Below are 23,459 nucleotides of genomic sequence, written 5' to 3' on the forward strand. Positions count from 1 at the left end.
AGAAAATACCGATCTGGTTTGTGATTATTCAATAAATGTGTAGAATTTGGGACATTTCCGCGATTGTCACTCTTCATAATAAAACTTTCATCCCATTGGCTGAGTGGCAGTCATGATGACGCGTTCCTCTCTGTGATTGGCTGGATCCCGGGGTCAAAGTTAACTCCGCTGCTAACGCTGACGTCCACTTCTGCAGGAAAATGGCGTCGTTGACAGGAGCCGTGCAGACGAACCTCCCCGGTTCTGTATCACCGTCCAAAAAGCGAACCGCTACGATGGCCCAGAGGAGGTTTAGACTGTCGGTCAACAATGTCCTGTTTGTCCTGTCGCTAGCCTCCGTGCTGCATTGCGCTGTGGCTGACGGGAAGACGCTGGTGCTGCTGGACAACTTCAACATCAGAGACACCCATTCAATGTTCTTCCGCAGTCTGGCAGGTGCGTACACGACTAATGCTTCTTTTAGATCTTTACCTCTGCTCCTCTAAACGATCCCACTTCAGCCTTTTGTCACAGACGGTTCTCTGCAGTGAATATTAAGCCTTAGCGACATGAACATCTAGACTTGCACATCAAGGATGCTAACTTTAGCTTAGCCATACCATGTTCGCTCTGCCTCACCAAACTCCATCCAGTTATTTAATAATTTAACATGTTTCTAACTAATTAATGATACGTGTCGTGCTTCCTATGGTTCACTAATACTGCACTCAATCTATACGGGGCCAGTCTTCATTGCGGCTTACGTCTGGCACATAAAATAGTCAATACATGACTATTATTACGATTTAGCCGTGATTCTTCAATAAAGCTTCACTGGTTTCAAAGTGATTCGATGTCACATTAGAACAACTTCAAATGAATCCACACAAGGTTGTGAATAGGACTTGTAAAAATGTTATATTACATGTATGATTCACTTACCAATGCAATCTTCAGCTGTTTTGCCAGTTTTGTTATCTGTATCCTCTGTGTTTATAATGTACCTCTCGTTTTTAGATCGTGGCTTTGACCTCACAATCAAGACGGCCGATGATCCCTCCCTATCTCTGATCAAATATGGCCAGTTCCTGTACGACCATTTAATCATCTTTGCACCATCAGTTGAGGGTAAATGTGACACTTATTCATCATCATGTTTCCAGTTTTATGGCTCCTTTGCACTGTTTAATCAATTTGCATAATATATTTTTGTTGTCATCTGCAGACTTTGGAGGAAATATAAACGTGGAGACTATTACATCCTTCATCGATGGTGGAGGAAACGTCCTGGTTGCTGCCAATTCAGATATTGGTCAGTGGGTTTCTAACAGCATTTGCTCCAATTTTATATAATTTAAAACACTGGAATATTGTCATATATTCACGATTTTCCCCTGTTACACAGGTGACCCTCTAAGGGAGCTGGGCAGTGAGTGTGGCATTGAGTTCGATGAGGAGAAAACTGCTGTCATTGACCATCACAACTATGATGTGTCTGATCCTGGAGAGGTAAACTGAATTTTGTCTAAGACAACAGGGCTATTCATTTAGTTTTACACATTTGTAGTTAATATCTGACATTGAACATTGTTATTTACAAGTGGTCCCTCTTTTCTCCAGCACACCCTGATTGTAGCTGGTCCCGAGACCCTGCTGAAAGCTCCCACTATTGTCGGCAAACCCACTGGCAAACCTGTTTTATTCAAGGGTGTTGGGTAAGCACGACCTACTGCAATTTACATTGGAACAACAACCACTATGTTGACACCGCTGATATGCAAAATAGCTATAGTGAAAGCTGACACTCGCTGTTGTTTATCTTTACACGTTTTAGATGTTTACCCTGTAAACTAATAAAATGCTAGATTTTTTACTTTTAGCAGCACCTCCCTAGGTTTGACTATTGCAACGACTTTTGACAGAAGAGACATTATTAGATTTTTCATTTGTTTAGTCATCTGATAAGAGTCATTGTAGTACTCGCAATGCAAACTATGTGAACATTTTCTAACCCTCTCACCTTCCTTTCATCCAGCATGGTGGCAGACCCAGAGAACCCTCTTGTCCTGGACATCCTGACTGGCTCCTCCACCGCTTACTCCTTTTTCCCTGACAGACCCATCTCTCAGGTAACATGCCTTACATATCATCATAATGCCAGATTATGAATTCAGAAGAGGTTTAATGCTTTGAAGATCCTCCTTTGTCCTGAGTTTGAATAGTAGCACCTTATTTACTGAAACTCTTATCGTCACTTAATGAGATAAGGATGAGGGGCTTTAACTACTGGAGGCCTGAATGGATATTCCAATAAATTTTCGTCATCTGTAGCTTTGGAAATGCGATAAGCATGTACAGTAGGTGGAGTATCAGAAGCTGACGATGGCATTCGATTTTTTGTGATTAAAAATGAACTACTGAAGGTTACCATTCATTCATTTTTCCTCCTCTAGTATCCCCATGCTGTCGGCAAGAACACCCTGCTGATCGCTGGCCTTCAGGCCAGAAACAATGCCAGAGTGGTTTTCAGCGGCTCTCTTGACTTCTTTAGCGATGCATTCTTCAACTCTGCTGTGCAGAAGGCCACCCCTGGCTCCCAGAGGTAGGCCTCACTGTTCACTGACTTCCTGGTTACTTTCAGTCTAGTTGTCAGTTGATGTGTCTCGCCATGCAAACAGGTGTTGTGTCATTAGTCGTTCTTACTCAGTCTTAAGATGGTATTAGTTCTGTGTCTTATCAGTTCGTTAATGTTGCCCTGATCCTCCACTTGTGTGCATTTTAAGACTTTCTAATGAGTGCCTCCAGTTGTGCAAACTTAATGTTTTCTTTAAATTCAGGCAAATTTAGTTTGCCTAAGTTTTTGGAATTGTTTGTTATTATATTTAAAAACATGTGTCGTTAACTTGTAATATGTGAGACAGTATTGACAGTTGCTTATTCTTTCATGTAGTATTGGTTGATTTGGGTAGACTGCTGATATGTTTTGCAAATCATCAGTATTTTGAAATTTACACTTAGGCATTTTTGAAACCTCTCAAATATAACCAAGGAAGTAAAGAGTGGAAATAGATTATTGTATCTTCTCACTGACAAACAGGAGAACATTGATCATTTGATAAAAATTCAGTATAGTACAGATTTCATTCTACTGTGGTTGAAGCCCTCTTCTCCTTGTTGTTGTCTTTGTTAGGTATGAGCAAACAGGGAACATGGATCTGGCTGAGGCTCTGTCCCGTTGGGTGTTTAAGGAGGCCGGTGTACTCAGGGTGGGAGCTGTTACCCATCATCCTGTGGGAGAGATCAGTCCCCCTGCAGCATACACCATCACTGACCTTGTGGTGAGTTTAAATTGTCAGTGATATTTTTGCACAGTCCTCATTCTGTAGGTTTATTATAGCCTGATTGAGGAGCTGTGTATTTGTACTTTATATCTCAATCAGTGTAAAACTTTCCCATGCAGGAGTACAGCATCGTCGTTGAGATGTTGACCGAGGGCCGCTGGGTCCCCTTTGACGGAGAGGACATTCAGCTCGAGTTTGTGAGGATCGATCCCTTCGTCAGGACTTACCTCAAGAAAAATGGTATTTTAGCTCACAGAACCCACTGAGCTTAGTATGAAATCTTTACAACCCAAATGTATTTCCTAGGATTTGAGTTTCACACATCTTCACTGTCATCATTTGTATCCATTAAATACTGTGTTGCCTTTTGCTAGGAGGTAAATACACCATCCAGTTCACGTTGCCTGATGTATATGGAGTCTTCCAGTTCAAGGTGGACTACAACCGACTGGGATACACACACCTCTACTCCTCCACCCAGGCAAGTTAATCAGACAGTTCACTTCACCTGAACATACACAAAACAACAGTATGGTTACTCATGGGAAATCTCCTTGCATGTAAAGAGACAAATTAATTGCTTATTTATATTTGTTGATTAAATGGAAATTGTTAATGGAAAAAGTATTGATGGCAAATAAACGACCAGTCGGACAATCTTCTAAAATTATTTTAGAATCATCATTATCTGAAAGGGTTCCTTGTTGATGATTTTGATGTTTTGGCTAACTTCTACATTTGATTCTTTACGACAGGTTTCAGTGCGTCCACTGCAGCACACTCAGTACGAGCGCTTCATCCCCTCAGCCTTCCCGTACTACGCCAGCGTCTTCTCCATGATGATTGGCCTCTTTGTCTTCAGCATAGTCTTCCTGCACATGAAAGAGAAGGAGAAATCAGACTAATGCAGAGAAACAATGGTGGAAGGGGAAAAAACGAGATTATAAATTTGAACATGTGGTGTGAAGAGTTGAAATTGAATGTCTTTGGTGGCTTGAATCCTCACACAGGGACTTGGACTGCAGTCCTGTGTTAAAAATACCGTTTCTGTTCACTTGTTGGAGCTCAAAGGCCAAAGGGGATCCTTTTTTTTTTTTTTTTCTTTCTGCTTTGACCCATTATATATTCAGAAGTCAGTCAGTGTTTGAATAAAGTTGCTTTACATTAGGATTAGCTCCAAAGTGGAGCACTTGCCTTCGGAACAGAAGTCCAAAATTTGACCTACATTTTCTCAGACAGGAAATATTATTGTGGTAACTACATGCACTGAATATGCCAACTTTTTTTTTTTTTTGATATGACTTTTAATGTGTTTCCAAAAAATGCTGGAGTCATCTTAATAAAATACTGACATTCCACTCAGAAACCCCTGCCATTTCTATGACTTGGTATAATTGTGTGATTTTCACAATGAGCTGTGGACATAAAAGTTTGATAGTTTTGATATTGCAAGGGTTTGCATAATGTTGTTTATAGTGATATGCTGCGATGGGAACTGGATCGTTGGTACGTAGACTATCTACCCTATAATTAATATAAAAATACACTTTTAGATCTACATATTCTTTGCAAAAAAGATAAAGTTTATACAGGATGAGTTAATTTATTCCACATACTACTGAGAAGCTACCAGTCAAATGTATAAATGAATCCACTTTGCTGTGTCTGTTCATTCAACAAGTGGTCGTACTGAAGTAGATCAGCGTGAACTCATTCAAAAAAAGTTTCAACTTTGATTTGTCACATGTAAGAAAACACATGGTCAACGGTACGGTGAAAAGTGTTGGCCGAGAAAGGTCAGCTCAGCAATGCAATTAGAGCAAAGTCAGAGAATATAAAGTGAGAAAAAGAAGATGTTTTACATAAAGGAGCCGAATATATAAAAAACAAATACAATACTAAATACATTAGAGGATGCAAGTGTAAAACCTAAGTTACAAGTGTATACTGTGTACGTTTATAGAGGTGAGTAAAAAAAACAGTGCAAACAGCCAGGTAGCGGATTTGTAGAGGATATAAATATAGATAGAATATTTATTTTAAGTAACTCAAGATTAAACACGAGTCTTGTACATGCGCCGTATTTGAGTGTTATTCCATACGATTCAAATCAACCATTCTGTAATGGGGTATTGTTTTTTATTTAATTTAATGAGCATAAGGTTCAGTTTCCTCACTCCTCCCCACGCCAGCACACTGAGTCAACTAGTGACGTCACCTGCTCTGATTTCAGAGTATTTAGGTCAGTAAGACAAAAAAGTTTGACGTAATTAGCTTTATTGGTAAATACGGTTAAAGACAACACAAAGTATTTATCGGTAACTAACCAGAGAGCTGGGACCGACAGTGTGACCATGCTCCTGGTAAAGTTAGCCGCAGGCGGAATGTGAAAGTAGCCGCCCCCAGCTTGATTAGCGCTAAAAAGTCTGGTGGCTACAGCTCCTAGCTAACCGGACCCCACAGGACCGGCTGACAGAGGTCGACACATCCCGCTGCTTCACAGGCGTTGACATGGCTGTTGTGACATAGTGGTTCCGTTTAAAAACACATAACAACTCCGTGTTTACAGCTGTCAACCTCAGCCCTGTCGTTGCTTAGCTGCTTCTGATCATGATAGCTAGCTAACGCGGGCGGTGTTAGCGTTAGCAAAACAAGAGCTGTGCTGTGGGAGTCAGCTGACAACCTGCCGTGAGCTGCCAACAGACCAGTGATGGATCAACTCAAAGTGAAGGACCGCATTTTGGAAAACATCTCCCTCTCTGTGAAGAAGGTAAGCACCGCCCGGTCGGACTGTCGGAGTTTATTCATCTTATCTGAAGTATTGGAGCTAACGTCAGATCTATTGTCTGCGAAACAGGGCAACTTTCAAGTCGTAGGGGGGGTCACTTCCAGCTCACTGTCATGGAAGGGCCTTGCCCTCAGTGATGGAATCAAACACGCACTGAATTCCCTATAATTTCCTCGATCACCTTCATGTGTTACTGCCTCTGTTGTCATGTAGCTTCAGTTTTGATCACTGTAAACACCAGTGGAGCCAAGCTGCTGTTTGTCCACTGCGGCATGTGTCGTAAACACACCTGCAACCGTACCACACACGCATTACAACACAAAGGTTACCTGCTTGATCTTTGCTCAACTTTCCATCGTTTATGAAATACATGATAAAGAATCGTTTGACCAGTAATCTCTGGCATTATGAAATGAATTCTATTATAACCTGATAGAGATCACAGCATCGTCTTCCTCATCTACCTGCTTGTTGGCACATTCTCTTTTCAAATCTTAGTTTCCATGTATGTCCTTATAGGATATATTTCTCATGTATTTCCCAATTCCAACCCTCCTGCTCCATGATCAGATGATTGCATTAGAAGGGCCCACCGTTGTACGTCTAGTGCCGTAAGCTCAGCAGTACTGTGTCTTGAATCCACATTTGTCTAATAAGTTTTTAGTTCATCAGTTTATCTCTTATTGTAGAGACAAAGAGTGAAGTGATGAAGAAAGGGAATGTGTCAAGCCTTCAGGAAAGTGTTCAGTGTTTACCTCAGACAAACATTGCTTACTCAAATGGTTCCAGTCCACTCAACGTCTCTGAAGTCCGTTCAGAATGGAAAACATTACTACTGTAGTATGTTTTGTGTTGCTTTTACTCAACATACTGAGACTGAGTTTGAAATTAGATAATGACTATAAAAAGCTAAAAGTGGCACATTTTGATCATTAATTAAATCCACATCAGATCAACAATATTTGAATTGTAGACCTTTTGATTAGAACCTTGTTATCCAATATGTCTATATTCAATACTGATTAGTCCAATACAATATATTAGTATTAGAATAATTTTTCTCCCTAAGCATTGCCGGCCAAATTCCATATGGGCTGAGCTGTTCTTTTAACACATTGTCCTCCATTTTAGGCAACCAGAAAAGCTTGAAAATACCTTTGCTCCTCAAGTCTCTAACCCAAAGACATCAGCAGCATGTTTCCTGTGCTGCAGCCAGCTGCACTTACTGGCTTAATGTGTTTTTGCCTTAATTCTGGACCTCAGCAGTAAAATTGAAATACAAGGAGTACAGGCACACTGGAATCACCAGTAAAACTCATACTCGTTTGGAATTAGGTCAAGAACAGTCCACTGCTTGGCCCTAAATTCCTTTGTTACTTTGACTAAGTTTTACTGGAGGATAATTGTCCTGCTGCACTCTCCTGAACCTTAGAGACGATGTATAAAAAGGGTTACAGTTCCTCCAGTGTTGTGAAGTTGAACACCATTATGCATGCTTGATGTAGTTGTTGTTTTGTTTCATGTAAGGTTTGCTTGAGTACAGAGCCAAAACAATGATGTGACTTGATCATTAGCTTTTCAAAATAATCATTAGTTGCAGCCCTACATACATGCAATAACGATCATTATTATTGTTATTAACAATATATACTTTCTGCCGATCAATGCATTTAGGCCAGCCCATGACAAACAACCCCAATGAATATAATTTTGAAAATGTATCTTGTTTATCATTACTTTTCACTTATTTTCATGTATTGAAAAGAGAAATTGTGGCAACTTTGTTTCTAGAATAGGATCAGATTTTTCCCTCTCCATACCAAAACAAGCAGAACAGAAATCCTGTCTCTCTACAGTTGCAGAGTTACTTTGCGGCCTGTGAAGATGAGACTCCTGCTATACGGAATCACGACCGGGTCCTGCAGCGCCTGTGTGAACACCTTGACCATGCTCTGCTGTATGGGTAAGAGGCTTATTGAAAGTAAATTGCATACTGTAAAGAGGGAAGGTGCATAGTGCACATAGTAATCGGATTTGTTTTTATTCATTGTACAAAAAGTCCTTTTATAGATCCTATTATTATTATTATTATTATTATTGCCTTTTTAACGTTTGTTCAAGTCTCATGTCACGACACATGCATTTTGCCTGATTTGACAGTGTTTATCAAGCTACATGTAATTGATCAAGCTTTTGTGATTCGATGATTTTAGCTCTGGTACCATCACTCCACTCCCCTCTCTTCCTTAGGCTTCACACGTTTGATATCATTGACTGTTTTCAACATTGCAGGCTGCAGGACATCTCCTTAGGCTACTGGGTCCTCGTCCTTCACTTCACCCGGAGAGAGGCTGTCCGCCAGATAGATGAGCTTCAGCACATAGCAACCAACGTTGGTCGAAGTGAGACATCCCTCTCCCACAGTCAAACTCACTCATTCAGACAGTACCTGGGGGGGGGGGGGTAAAGATTCAGTCATCAAGCAGTGGGCTTATACTGTCTGTGTTCTCTATTCTGTTCAGGTCGTGCATGGTTATACCTGGCACTGAGTGAGAGCTCTTTAGAGAGCTATCTGCGTCTCTTCCAGGAGAACCAAGGTTTACTACAAAAGTATTATTTCAAGTAAGTCATCCAGCAATCCTTGATTACATGATGTACATACATGAAGACGATCAAACCTCAAACAATTGCTTTCTTTATCTTTTATCCTGAAAAACAAACTGATATAAAGTTGCATTTTCCATCATCATTTTTTAAACACTGCTTATGTATTTATGTGGTAAATAAAGCCGTTTTCAGACATGACCTCGGGGAAAAATCCGGAGAATTGGCTCTGGAGTTTCCCCGCAGTTTGCCTTTCACACATACACAACACAGCAAGAGGTTCTCTGCACCGATTCGTTCACAACAGTAACTTCCTTTTAAAATCCTCTGCTTTATTCAAAAGAGAGGGGGAGCAGGCAGAGGCAGGAAATGACATATATTAACTCCACAGCAGAGATCACATGATCTTCTTTACAACACACCGGCGTCAGTTCTTCTCACCACAAATTCTCGAGACATCTTTGTCGGTGTCTTCTATGTGTGTGTCACCGCTTTTTTCACCGGGAGATATTTGTTTAAAATTGTTTGCGTCTGTCGAGTGTTAGAAGCGTCATCAACCCTCCCAATCACTCACGGCGAATCCAGCAGGAATCCCCTGCTGTGTTCTCACATCGACTTCTCCTGAATTTCTACAGACCTTATACTTGAAGGCCAGGTGGAGAAATTCTGCAGAAACTGCTGAGCGTCTCACTCTGACATTTGCGTTCACACATGCACCGTCTCCAGAGAAAATACAGAGCAACTGCGGAGTTCAGTGCATGTCTGAAAGCAGCTTAAAAGTCGCTCACATAACCTCAACTACTTTCCTTTTCTGCTAGGAACGCACTGGTTTGCAGTCATGACCACCTCACCCTCTTCCTCACGCTGGTGTCCGGCCTGGAGTTCATTCGCTTTGATCTGGAGCTGGTTAGCATCCATTTCATATAAATATAAATACAGAGGTTTAACATCAGCAGCATGTCAGTAACGTTGTTGTTGTGTCCTGCTGGGTCAGGATGTGCCCTATCTGGATGTGGCCCCTTACATGCCAGAATACTACAAACCCCACAACCTGCTAGACTTTGAGGAACGGCTGCCCAGTTCAGACAGCTTGTCCCTGCACTCCTTTACATCGCTCACCTCCACCAACCTGGAGTGGGATGACAGTGCCATAGCCCCATCCAGTGAAGGTAAGGTGCTCTGGGATTTTCTGATGACGAGACATACCCATAACTCCCTCCTTATTGGCTCCCATGCTTCACTTAATCAGAAGTAATTGTCTTTTTTTTAGAGGAGACACACAGACTTAACTGGTTTGAGACCAATTTGGGCTTGAAATGGCTCATGAAAGGCAGTGTTACACTTCTTAAAATTAGCCCATCAAATATCTAGTGTCACCTCAATGGGCTGTTAGTGCTTAACTGGACAGTAATTGTTCTCATGTTACTTTGCTGCTAAACTACCACACAGGGAATGGCCACCTTTTTAAATATGAACTCCTACCAGACTACATCATAAACTTAAAATTACAGTCACATGCTTTGGCACAAGTTCATACAGTGATGTCAAGCTAATGGCATTTGAAGCAGAAGTTGGATTGAAACTTGGCAGACTCTCGTGACTCATGACACCTAAGAGCATTTCATCAAGCGGATCATGTGGCATTTAGAGACCTTTGGTTACAGAATCCTCTCATTGGTGTGATTGCAGCGGCCAGTGAATACTTTCCCAATCACTCTTCACCAATTACTGAGTCACTTCCCCTCTTTTAGTTCCCACTTGTCTCTTTCTCCATTGATTCAGTTATTTTGAAAACCACACATCATGTTTTTTTATGTTTCAATCTTCTCTCTCTACTACATCTATCTAATGCTGAATGTTATCCCTCCTTTTTTTAGATTATGATTTTGGTGACATCTTCCCCGTGTTGCCGTCATTGCAAAGTGCAGACTGGGAAGGTGGGACATTGGTCAACCCCTTCATCCTTCCTACCTCCCTTCCTTTTGTTTTTGCATGGCATTTCCACAGCTTGTGCTTAATTTAATGCTGGGTCCTTTAGCCTGTAATTAGAAATGGTAATAGAAAAAAAGCTAACTGATATAAAATACTGCTGATCTGAGGACATGAAAGCTAGACCTGGTTGAAAGGGCCTTATATTTTGGGATATGGATTCAACTTGAAAGGATTGGTGTTTCAGTGTTTCCTATTAATTATCTAGAGACCATGGCACCCTGTCATATTGAATTGTTTCATAATGAACCAAAACATTTTACACTTCTAATAATAACATAAGAGATCCCTAGCTTGGTGTGGAATTTGCTCTGATGTATGCCGCATGCTTTTTCGCACTGTCGAGCTACCGCATGCTTGCGCTATGGTCCATAATGTTTTTACCATCCATGAACAGTCAGACCTAAAAGTTCCAGCTGCAGTTGTTGCATACAATTCAGTTCTCTCTCTCATGCGAGAAAGTCTTTCACTCTTTAGACAATGTACCTCATTCTGAATCTGTTGCACATGAGAGTGACGTTTGTGATATGCACCCTGTTATCGCCATAGACCTAATTCTGTGGGAAAACTGGTGTTTCCATCTTAAGTTGGATGGCACATAACTGTAATTACTGCATAACTGGAAATTAGAAAATATTTCATGAAGCCTATAGCTTAACTTGTTATTGAGCTAACAGACCTCCTTTAAACATACCTGAATGTTGATGCAACAGAAAGAAATTGATAGTGCTCATCCATTTTTATCAAACCTTTTGATAATTTAATGTGTGGACACAAGTAATTGAACAGAGATAAAAAGGTGGCACTTTTCATGTTAAGTTTACTGGTAAGTTTGCTTTTTCCTGGGAAGTGTTGGGTGGGCACATGGGAACTGTTCTGTCATGCTCTGCATGTTTTACTCATTTGGGGAACGACCCTAATGCTCACTTGGCCTCTTTATTCACTACAGCAAGATAAATACCTGGCGTATATGGTCACCTTGTCCAGTCTATCTCCAGTACACTGTGTATTTGCCTGTCTGGTGTAATGTTGTTGTAACTCCTTCTCTTCCTGTATGATATGTGGCACTAGCCTAGGTTCAGCTCCACTGTTGGGTTGAGGTTAAACTCAATAAATAGTTGCTCAAGGTTGAAAGTAAAAATTGCTGTGTATTACTACAGCATCTGTTTGCAGTAAGCTGCATACAGAATGTGTACATATTTGTTGTCTTTATAGATTATTTCATTATTCATTCTATTTATAGTATTCTTTGCTTGAATGAACTAAATGTTTTCATTTAAAATTAAGTCAATTTTCCAGATTTTTTGAAATAACTAAAGGATGTGAGATGATCCTTACATCTTATCTGACATTGAACAGTTTGTCCTTAACCTGGCTGAAGACATAACTGTCAAAAGCTCTCTAGTGACTTAGTCTATATACATCGCATTCAGTCCATTTTCTAATGCATGACCCATCTGTTTCACACCAGTAGAGTTTGACCTCGGCCTGTGCCACTGCAAAGAAAGCTGCTGCCTGTGTACCGACTTGATATCTTAAGCATTGGATTGTGTGCCTCTCTGACCCTCTCGCCTAAGAACGCTGCAGCCCCTAACATTTGTGTGCGATGCTGATGAAGGAAAGCACAAAGTTTTTGTGAAATTGTCTCGCTGGTCAACTCTATAATACTGAAAAAACTAAATACATGTTCACAAATTTATGAATAGAAATAACTCTGCTCTAAATTACCATTTCAAGCAAAACCTTGTAATGTCAACATTTGAAGCTCCACTTACCAGCGAGACGGCACCAAAACTTAAGTGTTTTTCTTTGAATATATAGACTGTTTATTACTGTTGGTAACAGCTGCTTTTTTATTAAGTTAATGTTTATTTGTGGCTTTTAATGATAGAGGGTGACCTGACCGACCAGGCCAGCTGCCCCCGATCCAGTGGATCTGATCCCCAAACAGTCATTAGCGACACAGTGGTGCATTCTGTCAGCTCTGTGAAGGTGAAGGTAGCAGCTCATCCTCCTCCACACAGCCCCACATCCAGACACAATCCCTTCAATGAGGACTCAGACACCAACACTACCAACACCTCAGCCGACGTCACGCCAGTTCACATAGTGAGCCGCCATAACAGCATCACGGCTGGAGATGAGACAGAGTACACCAGCAATGAGCTGGAGGTCATCAGGTACAGTAGCTACAGACGTATTAGTGAGCTCACATTGGTTTTAGTAAAGAGGAAAAATGCATCTAAGTACTGTTTTCTTCCAGGATGGCCAGACGAAGGAAACCAGCCAAGAAACGTCGAGGGAAGGGCTCCACAGATTCCAGCAGCAGCATCCATAACTCCGTCTCTTCTGACCTCATGGAAATCGAGGCCTCGGAGGATGTGGATTCATTAAATTGCACTTTGATTCATCTGGATGGTGAAGGAGAGTTGAGGAGAAGCAGGGTGGGATCAGAGGCAGTTGATGAGGGTGATGAGGACGGGGTAGAAGGCCTCCTGCGCCTGCCAGAGATGACTGACACCTCCATGGACACCGTGGGCCAGCCCCTCCGAGACGTCATGGAGCGGCTCAATGGGGCTCTGGATAGGAAGGCAGCCTGGGAGCACCCGGAGGAAGAGGAGGAGAAAAATTATAATGGCTGTGACCGGGGCCCCGAGCCCCCTGCACAGCAGCCCTTTCGAGAGGACTCAGGGGGCGAGCCACCTGACCCGGTACCAGGAGAGACTCTGGCCACAGGCTTCAACTTCCTGCAGGCCTCTCCTTCACCGACAGACATATGCTGCTTTACCGCCAACAGTCCAGACTCTGCTCCCACAGGTGGTGGCCACCATGACTCTACAGAGCATAGCCAATCACAGACTCTTTCAGGTTGCCATGAAGATGAAGGAGAGGCAAAAGCGCCAACAGGACAGGAGCTTGACATAAAGGAGGAAAATGTACAAGAAGAAGAAATGGCCAATAATTCATTTAATGTGCAAACACAACAACGGCTACAAGAGGAGGAGCTTAGTCCCTTAGAGAGTTCTCACCCTGCAGAATTTAGGTATGAAGTTTCTTCAAAATGAGCTGTTAGTGTTGCAATGTTATCCAGTGTGTCTAATGTTCTTCATTGTTCTTCATCAGGGTGGACAATAATCACTTGCTTCTTTTGATGATCCATGTATTCCGAGAGAATGAGGAGCAGCTCTTCAAGGTGAAGGCAGGCACAGATTTTTATTTTTACTCATTTTGAAAGGATTTACATTCTTTAGGGATGTGAAAGTGCACAGCATGCATTTTAATGGCCAGCTTTAAAATGAATAGTTGAATGACAAATTTAAGTATAGCAGCACAGTGGTGACATGAACTTTTAGCATGACGGTTTAAAAGAAACTGTCTTTATAAATTTTGCTCTTTCTCACATGGTCTAACCAGTTTTGCTGTCACACTTGTTTGGACATCAAAGTGGTTTGGAGACTGTTGCTCAGTGGAAGTGTTGCAAGGCTCAGTTTCCAATTCCCGTTCAACAGCTTCTACTCAGGCAGTAAAAATATATCTGTTTGGCATTAAGTAAAAACCTCTATTCACACTTTATCACCAAACTGTGTTAACATAGATGCAGTTGTAACTAGTGTAATAAAAATGACACTGGTTTGTGATACATGATGAAAACCAAGATCTGCTGTTCTCTAAAACAGCAGTCTCTTATATATGTAGCAGCATGCTATAATGTAGAATCCAGTTTCCAGAACCCATCACAAATGAACAGGAACAGTTTGAGACTGACGAACATAGACGTTTCCAAATCTTTATCATTGTGTTTTCAGATGTTGAGGATGAGTACAGGCCACATGGAGGGGGACCTGCAGCCCCTTTACCTGCTCATCACTGACTGTTACATCTACCTGCTACGGAAGGGTGAGTGGCTCGACCCAGAATGCATGGGTGTTGTTTGGTTATACTATTGAAGTGTCCATTCTAAACATGTCTGTTTGGAATGAGCTGTTTGCTTGGCTTGTCTTTAATGCTGGTTGCAGCTTTCTTTCTGAAACTGGTAAAGTTACCTGCAGTAATTAAGCTGCAGAAAGTAAAGCTGCTCCACCACTGCTGCACAAAGACCTGTTCTCCAGTTTATTCAAAGTTCAAAGTACACAGAACCCTGAACTGGAGAATCAGCTGTTGTTATGAACGCACTGTTGTGATCTACACTGTCTCTTACGTTGAGGTCCAGTCACTGCTGCTATAGAGCACTGGTCACCTGTTTTTTCAAAGTTTATTAATATTGAACATATTGCGTGACCAAACCACACCAAACTCGACAGTGCACTTCCTTATGCCCCTAACAATACATGTTTAAGTGTGATAAGATGAAAGTTTAGCGATTTCTGGAATTATTCGATGGATAGGGTGGAACAGGTCAGGTCTCACGTTTTGACATATTAATTTGTTTATTCATTGAATAAAATTGTACACTGTATAACTGTACAAGCAACCCAGAGAATTTCTATTTCTCAAAGCTCCCAGCAGGTCTGAGATGACGTGTTGAGATAATTATACACTAGTCCGATAAGATGTACGCTTTGTCCAAGAGCAGTTCTACATAAGGCTGCTCCAATGGCTAAAAATACATTTCATTGATTTTCATCACAGGTGCTGCAGAGAAACCCTACACAGTAGAAGAAGCTGTTTCTTACAATGATGTGGACTATCTTTCAGTAAGTGTCCTGCACAACAAAGGTTTATCATATTCTCATGTTCGTCGAGGCCTCAGGCTGTTCATGTGATCTATGGAGAGTTAACTACGTGATATTCATGAAGACTCAAGCGTGATGTAACAGAGCACATAATTAGTGATGTGTCTAATAAAGTGGTTGTAATGTTGTGTTCCTGAAGGTGGGCCTTGACCAACAGACGGTGACAGTGGTTTGCACCAACAGACGAAGAAAATTCCTTTTGGACACAGCTGATTCCTCACTGACAATGTGAGTTTCCCTTTATATCATTGTCATATGTTTCGTAATACTAAGACTAAGTACTATATCAGACACATTAAGATTATTGTACTATTCAGAGCAGCCAATATTAATTTCCACCTGTCATCAATATGTATCTGTGATAAATGCTCAACTGTCTGAGTCCCTCAGAAAAAAACTAGTTTAGCTTGTAGACTTCAGCTTGGACCATGGGTTTGTGCCACGCACATCCACAGGTGGGTTGTTGGCGAAGAGGAGGTTGCACAATTCTTCCAGTGGGCAGAGTGCACATAAAATCTCAACTCCTCATGTGTGCATCTGTGGTCTTATGTGTCAGGAATCTAGTGACCTACATTCAACCTTGAACCTAGTCTTTTGCAACGATAAGAGGTTGTTAAACGTTATTTCTGTAGAGCAAGACCATTGACTTATAGAGCGATACAGGGTACATCATAGGGCTGGGTGATATGACTTCAAATCAATATCGCTATTATTTCTAACTTATACCTTGATTATTATTAATGAACGACCCCCCCCCTCCCCATATTTATGTTCATGGATAAACAGGCCGTCGCCTTGTTCTGCAACAATGAAGTTAAAACAATGCGTTGCATTATAATGTGCAGAACGAACTTCTCTCTGTGTGTGTGTGTGTGTGTGTGTGTGTGTGTGTGTCTCAGTCGCTCTCTTCACACAAACTGACAACCACATTTATTTAGTTATCACTCGATGTTTTATCATGAATCCAGATTGTTCTGGCTATTTCATGTTTCGTCTCGAGTTGTGTGTGGCAGATGAACTGTGTGTGTGCAAAAGTTGGACTTATTTTCAATGTGTTTAAAGACGTGACGTTACAAGAACGTGTCAAGCTAGTGTAACTTCATCCAGTTTATCTTTCTTCTTAAATACAGCTGGTTCCTATCAGTTCTCAAGTCAGCCATGGTGAAGGGCTGTCGTGAGCCACCTTACCCCTCCGTTCTGACTGATGCTACCATGGAAAAACTGGCTCTCACTAAGTTTGTCTCCCAGGAATCTCACTGTGAGGTAAAGAAATGTAGAACTCCATCATAGGTCTGGTCTTTTGGACCATGTGAATACAAATTTCTGTAGCTCTATAAATGTTTGATTGTCCCTGCTTTTCCACTCTGATCACTAATCAGTGAATACTTGCCTGCATTTCCAGGTAACAGAGGTGTCTATCCAACTCTATTCACTGGTCCACTGGGAGGATCCTATGGACATGACTATGTCTCCCCAAGGTGGCCCACCGAGCTCTAGAGGCCCTTCCAGTACTAAGGAGGGGACTGTCCAGTACCGGTCTGGAAACACGTACCTGGGCAAAGAGCTGTGGAAAAGCTGCTACCTTGTGCTCAGGTATGAGCAGCTCAAACATATTGTTTCCCTTTTCCACTGGCATTAATATGTTATTTTAAATATACATTTGTTTGTTTCCACACTTCATACTACATGACATTACAATATGTTTCAGCTTTCACTTTCTTTCACAAAAAACATTCTTTTCACATCCTATGTATGTCAGTCTCACACCTCACAAAACCTGTGAGGAGTGCAGTGTATGATCCTCAGTTCCAAACGCCCTCACTTCACACTTTTGCTTTAGTGAAAGATGCGAAACATATTGGATGTAAATATCTCCTTGAGGTTGTCCCTCCTCTCAGCGTCTGCCACTCTCACACATGCTGAAAGCTTGATCTCCATTTTGTGGGTCTAGAGCAAATCAATCCAGCAGGCTTCTAACCAGCATTACACACTGTTTAATATATAATACAGGGTAGAGACTGCTGTCTTGTCTATTACAATAATCTTAGTCTAAAAATAGTCCCAAAAAAAAGCCTTAAATAAATTTAAATATTCTGCACTAGGTCGTAAATATGTTTAGGTAGGTCTTGATGTTACCGTTCATTAAATGCCACTTCCATCATGCTTCAATTTTAAGAGAATTATTTTGGTGACCTGTATAAAATGTTATGTCTCTACTCAATGTTCTCTCTAATTGACACAGATTATGGTATTAAAAGTCTTAAACTGAACTTTTTGAAACCTACATAGCCCCTGTAATAATACATTAAAATGAAGGTGCTAATGATTTGATTAGATCATTATTGTATTATTAGTTATTAGAAATTAAAAAGCCCCACCAAGACCAAAATGCTTTGAAACAAGTGGTGAAGCTTTTGTGGTATTATCAATATTATATACAATTGTTGTCTAATTATGCAATATAATGAGCTTCTAATTAGATGGATATAAACAATTGTCCACTTTTCTTGCAGCAAAGGGATTCTTTACCTGTATGCAGAAAAAACAGATGGGATACCTCAGCTGTCCGTCACTATGGGGTAAGTTTGAAGAGTCTGAAAGGTGATACAGGAGATGGTGAACCGATTTGAGTATTTTACTGTTCAAAAGCAGTAAACAGAACTGTGTTCACTGATTAGCACTAGTATATTTTCATGCTCATTGCTCCCCCCTTCTTATTACTCAACAGAGGAGAGCATTGTGGTGGCTGCCGGCGCTCAAACAGCACAGAGCGTCCCCATGCATTCCAGGTCATCCTGACAGAGCGCCCGCCGCTGGAGCTCAGCGCCAACAATGAGCAGGACATGGCCGACTGGATGCAGCTGCTCTGCCAGTCCGTCTCCAAAGGGGTAAGGAGAGAAAGTCACACAATGCATATATCTCAGTGTTTTTAGAGAGACAGGGAGATAGTGATACTGTCTGTTCAGTACAACTTCAAACTAAAAGTATTTAATGTTGTACAGTATGTACAAGCTGTAATACTAAACACATTCCACCCCTCAGTCACATGTTGTGTGCTTACTCTCACTTCAGCAGTTACAGATGAAGCCTGTCTTTGTACTTTTTCCTGGAGGCATGCAAACATGCTGAAACAGTGCAAGTTTTCTTGTGACAATAATAATAAGCAAAGTTCTCATTGTGGTATCCCACACATTGGTGTTTTCAACTGAAAAGGGAAGCCCCTCTAAGTCAGGTTGGATTGGCTTTTCTTACAGCTTTCAACAGGAAGTGACCATGGATAAACGCACATGGTCAAATAATCCCTGTGGGGATTCTCAGTGCTGGATCATTTGTTTGAATCGTCTGTTACAGGACCTGCTGATCTTCATTGTTTGCCGGGAACATCGGGTTTTTGCTTGTGTGCATCTCAATGTGGATTGATCTAAGCTGCATTCACATGAGCAAGGTCTTATTAAACTACAACCATGTTATCTCCAGGTCATCCCTCAGGGTGTGGCTCCCACCCCGTGTATCCCATGCTGCCTGGTGGTGACAGACACGAAGCTGCTAACTTGCCATCAGGACTGTCAGACCAGCTTCTTCCGTTCTCTGGGCAGCGCCGATGTTTGTGATGTCACCACTGTTAACCTGGAGGCCGACAAGGAGTACTGTGTCATTGTGAGTGACGATTTGTTCAGTGCCTCCTGGTGTTGGATTATATGGTTTTATGTTAGAATTTATATTAAATCTTTTTATTTGATTCATGTGTGATCTCCATGCCATACCACCAACAGTTATTTAAAGGGATAGTTCACCCAAAAATCTAAATTCACTCATTATCTACTCACCAATATGATGGAGGGGTGGGTGAAGTGTTTGGGACCATAAAACACTTGGAGTTAGGGGTTAACAGTGTTGCAGCCAAATCCAATACAATTAAAGTAAAAGGTGAACTCTTCTTCAAACATATAAAGTAGTGGTGAGTAGGTAATGAGTGGATTTTCATTTATTGGTGAACTATCCCTTTAATTCTTCTCTGTTTTTCTGAAATGTGAAATTGATCAGGATAAACATAGCTATCAACATAGAAAAACAGGGTTTATTTGTAAACAGTCACACATCAAGTTAGATGTTAAATGAATTAAACTGATCTGTTCTAGATGAGAGAGCATCACAATGAGTTTATGTAAAGTATTTCCAGTCGAAGAAGGGGCCCAGCACTCATTGCATTATACATCACACTACACTTGGTACTGAACAAACTGTAAACTGAACTCTGGTATCATTGGTATTCAATGATCATGTGTCTCTGATGGGTTTAAACAGGATTTTCCCGACTGTTATTATAATCTGCCCAAGTGATTTTACTCAGTCTTTGAGCTGGATGAATAGAAAACTAGGGTTATGAGTTCTCTACTGCTCTGGATAGAAAAATATACTGTATTGGGCTGAATACTGTAAAATGTTTTTTATCTTGTGTTTAAGGCCTTTAATGTAAACTTGTCCCTCTGTTTTTTAACCAGGAGTTTGCAACAGATCGAACCCAGTTCCTCCCTCCATGGGTCTTGTACTTCAGTGGCTGTGAAGAGAGAGATCGGCTGCTGGAGGCGTTGGACAAGACGTGGAAAGACATTTACCAGGTCAGAACACACTGTAGACTGCCATTGTCACATGGGCTTAAGGGAAAATACAGTAATATTGCAAGAACTGCAATATTAACTGTTCCAGAATATCAGCAAATACAATCTTAAATCCAACAACTGCTGGCTCTGGTTGACCCCTCATGAATTTCCCCACTCTACACAGGTTGACCTTCCCCGCAGAGAAGTGTCTGATCCGTCGGTGCAGAAGCGATGCAGCGAGGCCCTTGCCCTGATGAAGAGTGCCTGGCAGAGAGCAGACAGTCTGGCCCGAGGCAGAGCCCAACGTGAACCCTGGTGCTGACGGACACACGTGCACACATATAGCTTACCTTTGGGTAACCACTGAAACACACTAGTAGACTGATGTAGAAAGACATAACAAACCAGTCAGGGGACGATGAAGTGTTTCTATCAGAGAAACCTCCTGCATAAGTACCAATGCATATGGCACTGCACATTGCAAAGATGTGCAGTTGTGAGACTTCCTCCCTTGAAATGAAATGAATGAACCTCTAGTAGAGTGACAGTGTTTTTCATTTCATCCTGTTGATACATTACTGTTATTCATTTATCAGAGGTTCTTCAGACATAGCAGCAATGTAGGAAGAAATATGAGGAATGAAGGAAAAGTTTGGTATCACATGATGTTATTTACATCAGAGAAACTCACTGAAGGAAATGGTGATGTACTAATGTACAATGCACATAGAGTAGCTGTGTCATGTTAAGAATTTGAAACTGATTTTCAATACATCTTGCACTCAGATGTAGCCTGCTGAATTAAGTCATTTTGACAATTGAGAGTTTTGTCTCAATACTCAATACTAAATTTCCTTATTCAACCCTTGACTTTCAGTCAGTAAAAAACTACACATATAAACACATACATTGAATTTGGAGGAAGATATAAGATCTGTTACCAGTTTCTAAAGAAAATCATTAATGATTTCTTATTATATACTTAATATATGTATCAAGAAAGCCATATATGAACGGTATGTCGTTGCTCTTTTGCGATGTGGAAAAATGCACACTCCTTGCCTTGCAAACACACACACATAATCCATATATACCGTCTCGTCTTGCACAACCCACAACTGTGGGATGATGACTCCTGGTTAACAGAGTTACTGTACAAGATGTTACACTGCACCGTCATTATAGAGCAACTGTACAGTATCAATGCATAATCACTGATGGTCGTGTATGTGTCTGATTCAGTTTGTGTGAGGACACAATCCTCTTCATGTACATTATCCTGATAGAATGAAGATCTCAATATGAAGTATGCCTGGATATTTGCACTGCTACATGACATGTTCATTTATCTGAGATCTTGCTTTACCACTTGAAATGTTGTCAGTCAGATAAACTATCAGGAAATGCAACAGACTTGCCTTTACCTCCCCTCTCGAGACGAGCGGAGGCTTCCATGCAGACTTGCACAACGTTTTTTTGCTGTTAGTCTCTTTTTTTAAATTGGTACCAATTTTAGTTTTTATGTTATCATCAAAACGTCCTGTTTTTTCTTTCCATTTTAGAAGAAAGCGGGAACAATTGTTACAAAACGATTTGCTGAGTGGTCTTAGTGTAGATTTCTGTGTCTGAATCAGAAGATGTGTACTTCTCTAGCCTGGTTAAATAAGAATCACTAACCAATAAGAGCTAGAAGAGTTTTTTTTTTTTTTTTTTTTATATATACACACCAGTGGTTTGTGACAGCAAACATTGATTTAATCTGGCAATCTACCAGCTATAAAACACTAGATAATAGTAACTTCACTGGTCATTCTTTTGCGACGTAAGACCACGTCTGAGGTTTTAAAATAATCCTCAAATAGCCTTTAAACTTAGAGCAAATGCTTCACCAATAACATTATCTTATATTCCTTGTAAATGACATAGGGAGTGGATGGTAATGTTTATTCATGTTACAATCTGTCCTCAACACTGAGGCCTGCTGCTGTGTCAGTGCCAGTGTGTAACTGCTCTTATTACAAGGCAGAGAAAAATGTGGTTTCTTCCGCCATGAAAATTGTCTTTTTTGACTGAACTGGACAATTTGGCCAATTAGTTTAAATTGAAATAAGCACTGTTATTACATTTGCCTTACACTGTACATTTGGCTGCATTAGAAAACGTAAACAATCATCATAATTTATGCTGTGATTATTGGAATAGTCGGAAACTCTGACGACAGACATAATGTCCTGCCACAAATTGCATGGTCAGCAAAATAAAATACAAAAACAGAGGCATTGAGCAGTCACCAGTATCCGCCCCACACATACAGTGTGTCTCCTACTTGCATGTTCCCACATGCATACGTCTTTCTCTATCGCACTGTTTCTTCAAAGTCAGCATCACTCAGTGCTTTAAGCCATCGAAGTGCCACTTGTTCTTGCTCATCTTCTGCTCTTTTACAAAGAAATCTAATCTCAGGTGAAAAAGGTACTTCACATCCAAAACCTAAAGAGTCACCGTGCATTTTATAAGATTGCTGCTGTTTTGTCTAATTACACGTTGTTTAAAATCCATTTTTCTACTTCTGTTCCTCCCATGTTCCATGCAGCATTATGAATTTATTTTTGCGTGCACAGGGGAGACCGCAAAGTGATACCATTAGGTGGAGAAGGTTTTATTTTAAAATCCTTGAATAATTCAGTGGGTTCCAAAACAGGATTTGGTCAGCTGTTTGATTGAAACCTTCTCCCTCCAGTGGATTACTGAAGGACTTATTGACCAGGAAGAGAACAGTTTATTATCAATGATAAGCAAATCAAGTGCTTAGAGTTGTGACCTATGAAGTGTATGTAAAGAAGAACTAGTCTTTTTGAGCTGTGTTTTGAATGTAGGTCATTGCTGGCCAATGGTGGATGACATCTTTTGAATGATACATTGTGAAAAAGACGCTTTTTTGATTTTTGTTCATAAATGTATAATGCATGTCATATTTATGTTATGTTTGGTAGTTTTATTAAATTGTAAATATAGCACTAATCAATATAACACTGTAAAGTCCCGCTGAAAGACATGCATGTCCAGACATGCAGTTTTATACTGTTCATAATGGTAATGGATGTGCAAATAAACCTTTGTGATCGGACAGCGTAACTGAATAAACTGAAACGAAACCATGGCTCCTGTGGTGAAACGTGATAACGGTGTCTGTGTCAGTTGTTTTAATGTCTTCATCTGTGTTTCAGCTCAAACCAGTGAAATACTCATGGGTCATGTTAGAGCACAACTCACACCCTGGCATTTATACCAGTACTGCTAGACTACTGTTACACTATGGTGAGTGGAAAGCCTTGTTTAAAAAAACGATATGAAACAAAGTTAGTCAAATTAACTCTGATGTTTCCACAGCAGTGTCATAGGCAAGGTTTGTCAATGTTGCTAT

General features: G+C 40.8%; 2 protein-coding genes across 4 annotated transcripts; both read left to right on the top strand.

The window, feature by feature from the left end:
- The first annotated feature begins 166 nt into the window (after nt 1-166).
- Nucleotides 167-4,686, top strand: ddost (dolichyl-diphosphooligosaccharide--protein glycosyltransferase subunit (non-catalytic)). Its single transcript, XM_035159066.2, has 11 exons — nt 167-435; nt 997-1,107; nt 1,205-1,291; nt 1,385-1,488; nt 1,600-1,694; nt 2,015-2,108; nt 2,433-2,581; nt 3,170-3,317; nt 3,440-3,560; nt 3,695-3,801; nt 4,076-4,686. The coding sequence occupies exons 1-11, from the start codon at nt 201-203 to the stop codon at nt 4,223-4,225; spliced, it is 1,401 nt and encodes a 466-aa protein (XP_035014957.2). The 5' UTR covers nt 167-200; the 3' UTR covers nt 4,226-4,686.
- An 879-nt stretch (nt 4,687-5,565) lies between these two features.
- On the top strand, nt 5,566-23,215 carry plekhm2 (pleckstrin homology domain containing, family M (with RUN domain) member 2). Of its 3 annotated transcripts, none has more exons than XM_035159176.2 (20): nt 5,567-6,090; nt 7,965-8,071; nt 8,401-8,510; nt 8,631-8,730; nt 9,531-9,618; nt 9,707-9,881; nt 10,590-10,649; nt 12,593-12,881; nt 12,965-13,744; nt 13,825-13,900; nt 14,508-14,598; nt 15,331-15,395; nt 15,574-15,662; nt 16,565-16,697; nt 16,837-17,027; nt 17,948-18,013; nt 18,163-18,322; nt 18,912-19,091; nt 19,937-20,053; nt 20,220-23,215. In XM_035159176.2, the coding sequence occupies exons 1-20, from the start codon at nt 6,031-6,033 to the stop codon at nt 20,355-20,357; spliced, it is 3,075 nt and encodes a 1,024-aa protein (XP_035015067.2). In that variant the 5' UTR covers nt 5,567-6,030; the 3' UTR covers nt 20,358-23,215. The 3 variants fall into 3 exon arrangements, with proteins under 3 accessions (XP_035015069.2, XP_035015067.2, XP_035015068.2); XM_035159177.2 differs by having other exon boundaries at nt 13,825-13,894; XM_035159178.2 differs by lacking the exon at nt 10,590-10,649 and having other exon boundaries at nt 5,566-6,090.
- The last annotated feature ends 244 nt before the right edge of the window (nt 23,216-23,459 follow it).

Source organism: Hippoglossus stenolepis, chromosome 6 (genome assembly GCF_022539355.2).
Source record: "Hippoglossus stenolepis isolate QCI-W04-F060 chromosome 6, HSTE1.2, whole genome shotgun sequence".
NCBI classification, from domain to species: Eukaryota; Metazoa; Chordata; class Actinopteri; order Pleuronectiformes; family Pleuronectidae; genus Hippoglossus; species Hippoglossus stenolepis.

Excerpts from the sequence above, each read along its gene's own strand:
- plekhm2 (XM_035159176.2), top strand. The coding sequence starts at position 6,031 with ATGGATCAACTCAAAGTGAAGGACCGCATTTTGGAAAACATCTCCCTC. Across the intron at positions 17,028-17,947 it reads AGCTGCTACCTTGTGCTCAG|CAAAGGGATTCTTTACCTGT; the intron begins GTATGAGCAGCT and ends CTTTTCTTGCAG. Across the intron at positions 20,054-20,219 it reads CGTGGAAAGACATTTACCAG|GTTGACCTTCCCCGCAGAGA; the intron begins GTCAGAACACAC and ends CACTCTACACAG.
- ddost (XM_035159066.2), top strand. The coding sequence starts at position 201 with ATGGCGTCGTTGACAGGAGCCGTGCAGACGAACCTCCCCGGTTCTGTA. Across the intron at positions 1,108-1,204 it reads CTTTGCACCATCAGTTGAGG|ACTTTGGAGGAAATATAAAC; the intron begins GTAAATGTGACA and ends TGTCATCTGCAG. Across the intron at positions 1,695-2,014 it reads GTTTTATTCAAGGGTGTTGG|CATGGTGGCAGACCCAGAGA; the intron begins GTAAGCACGACC and ends CCTTTCATCCAG.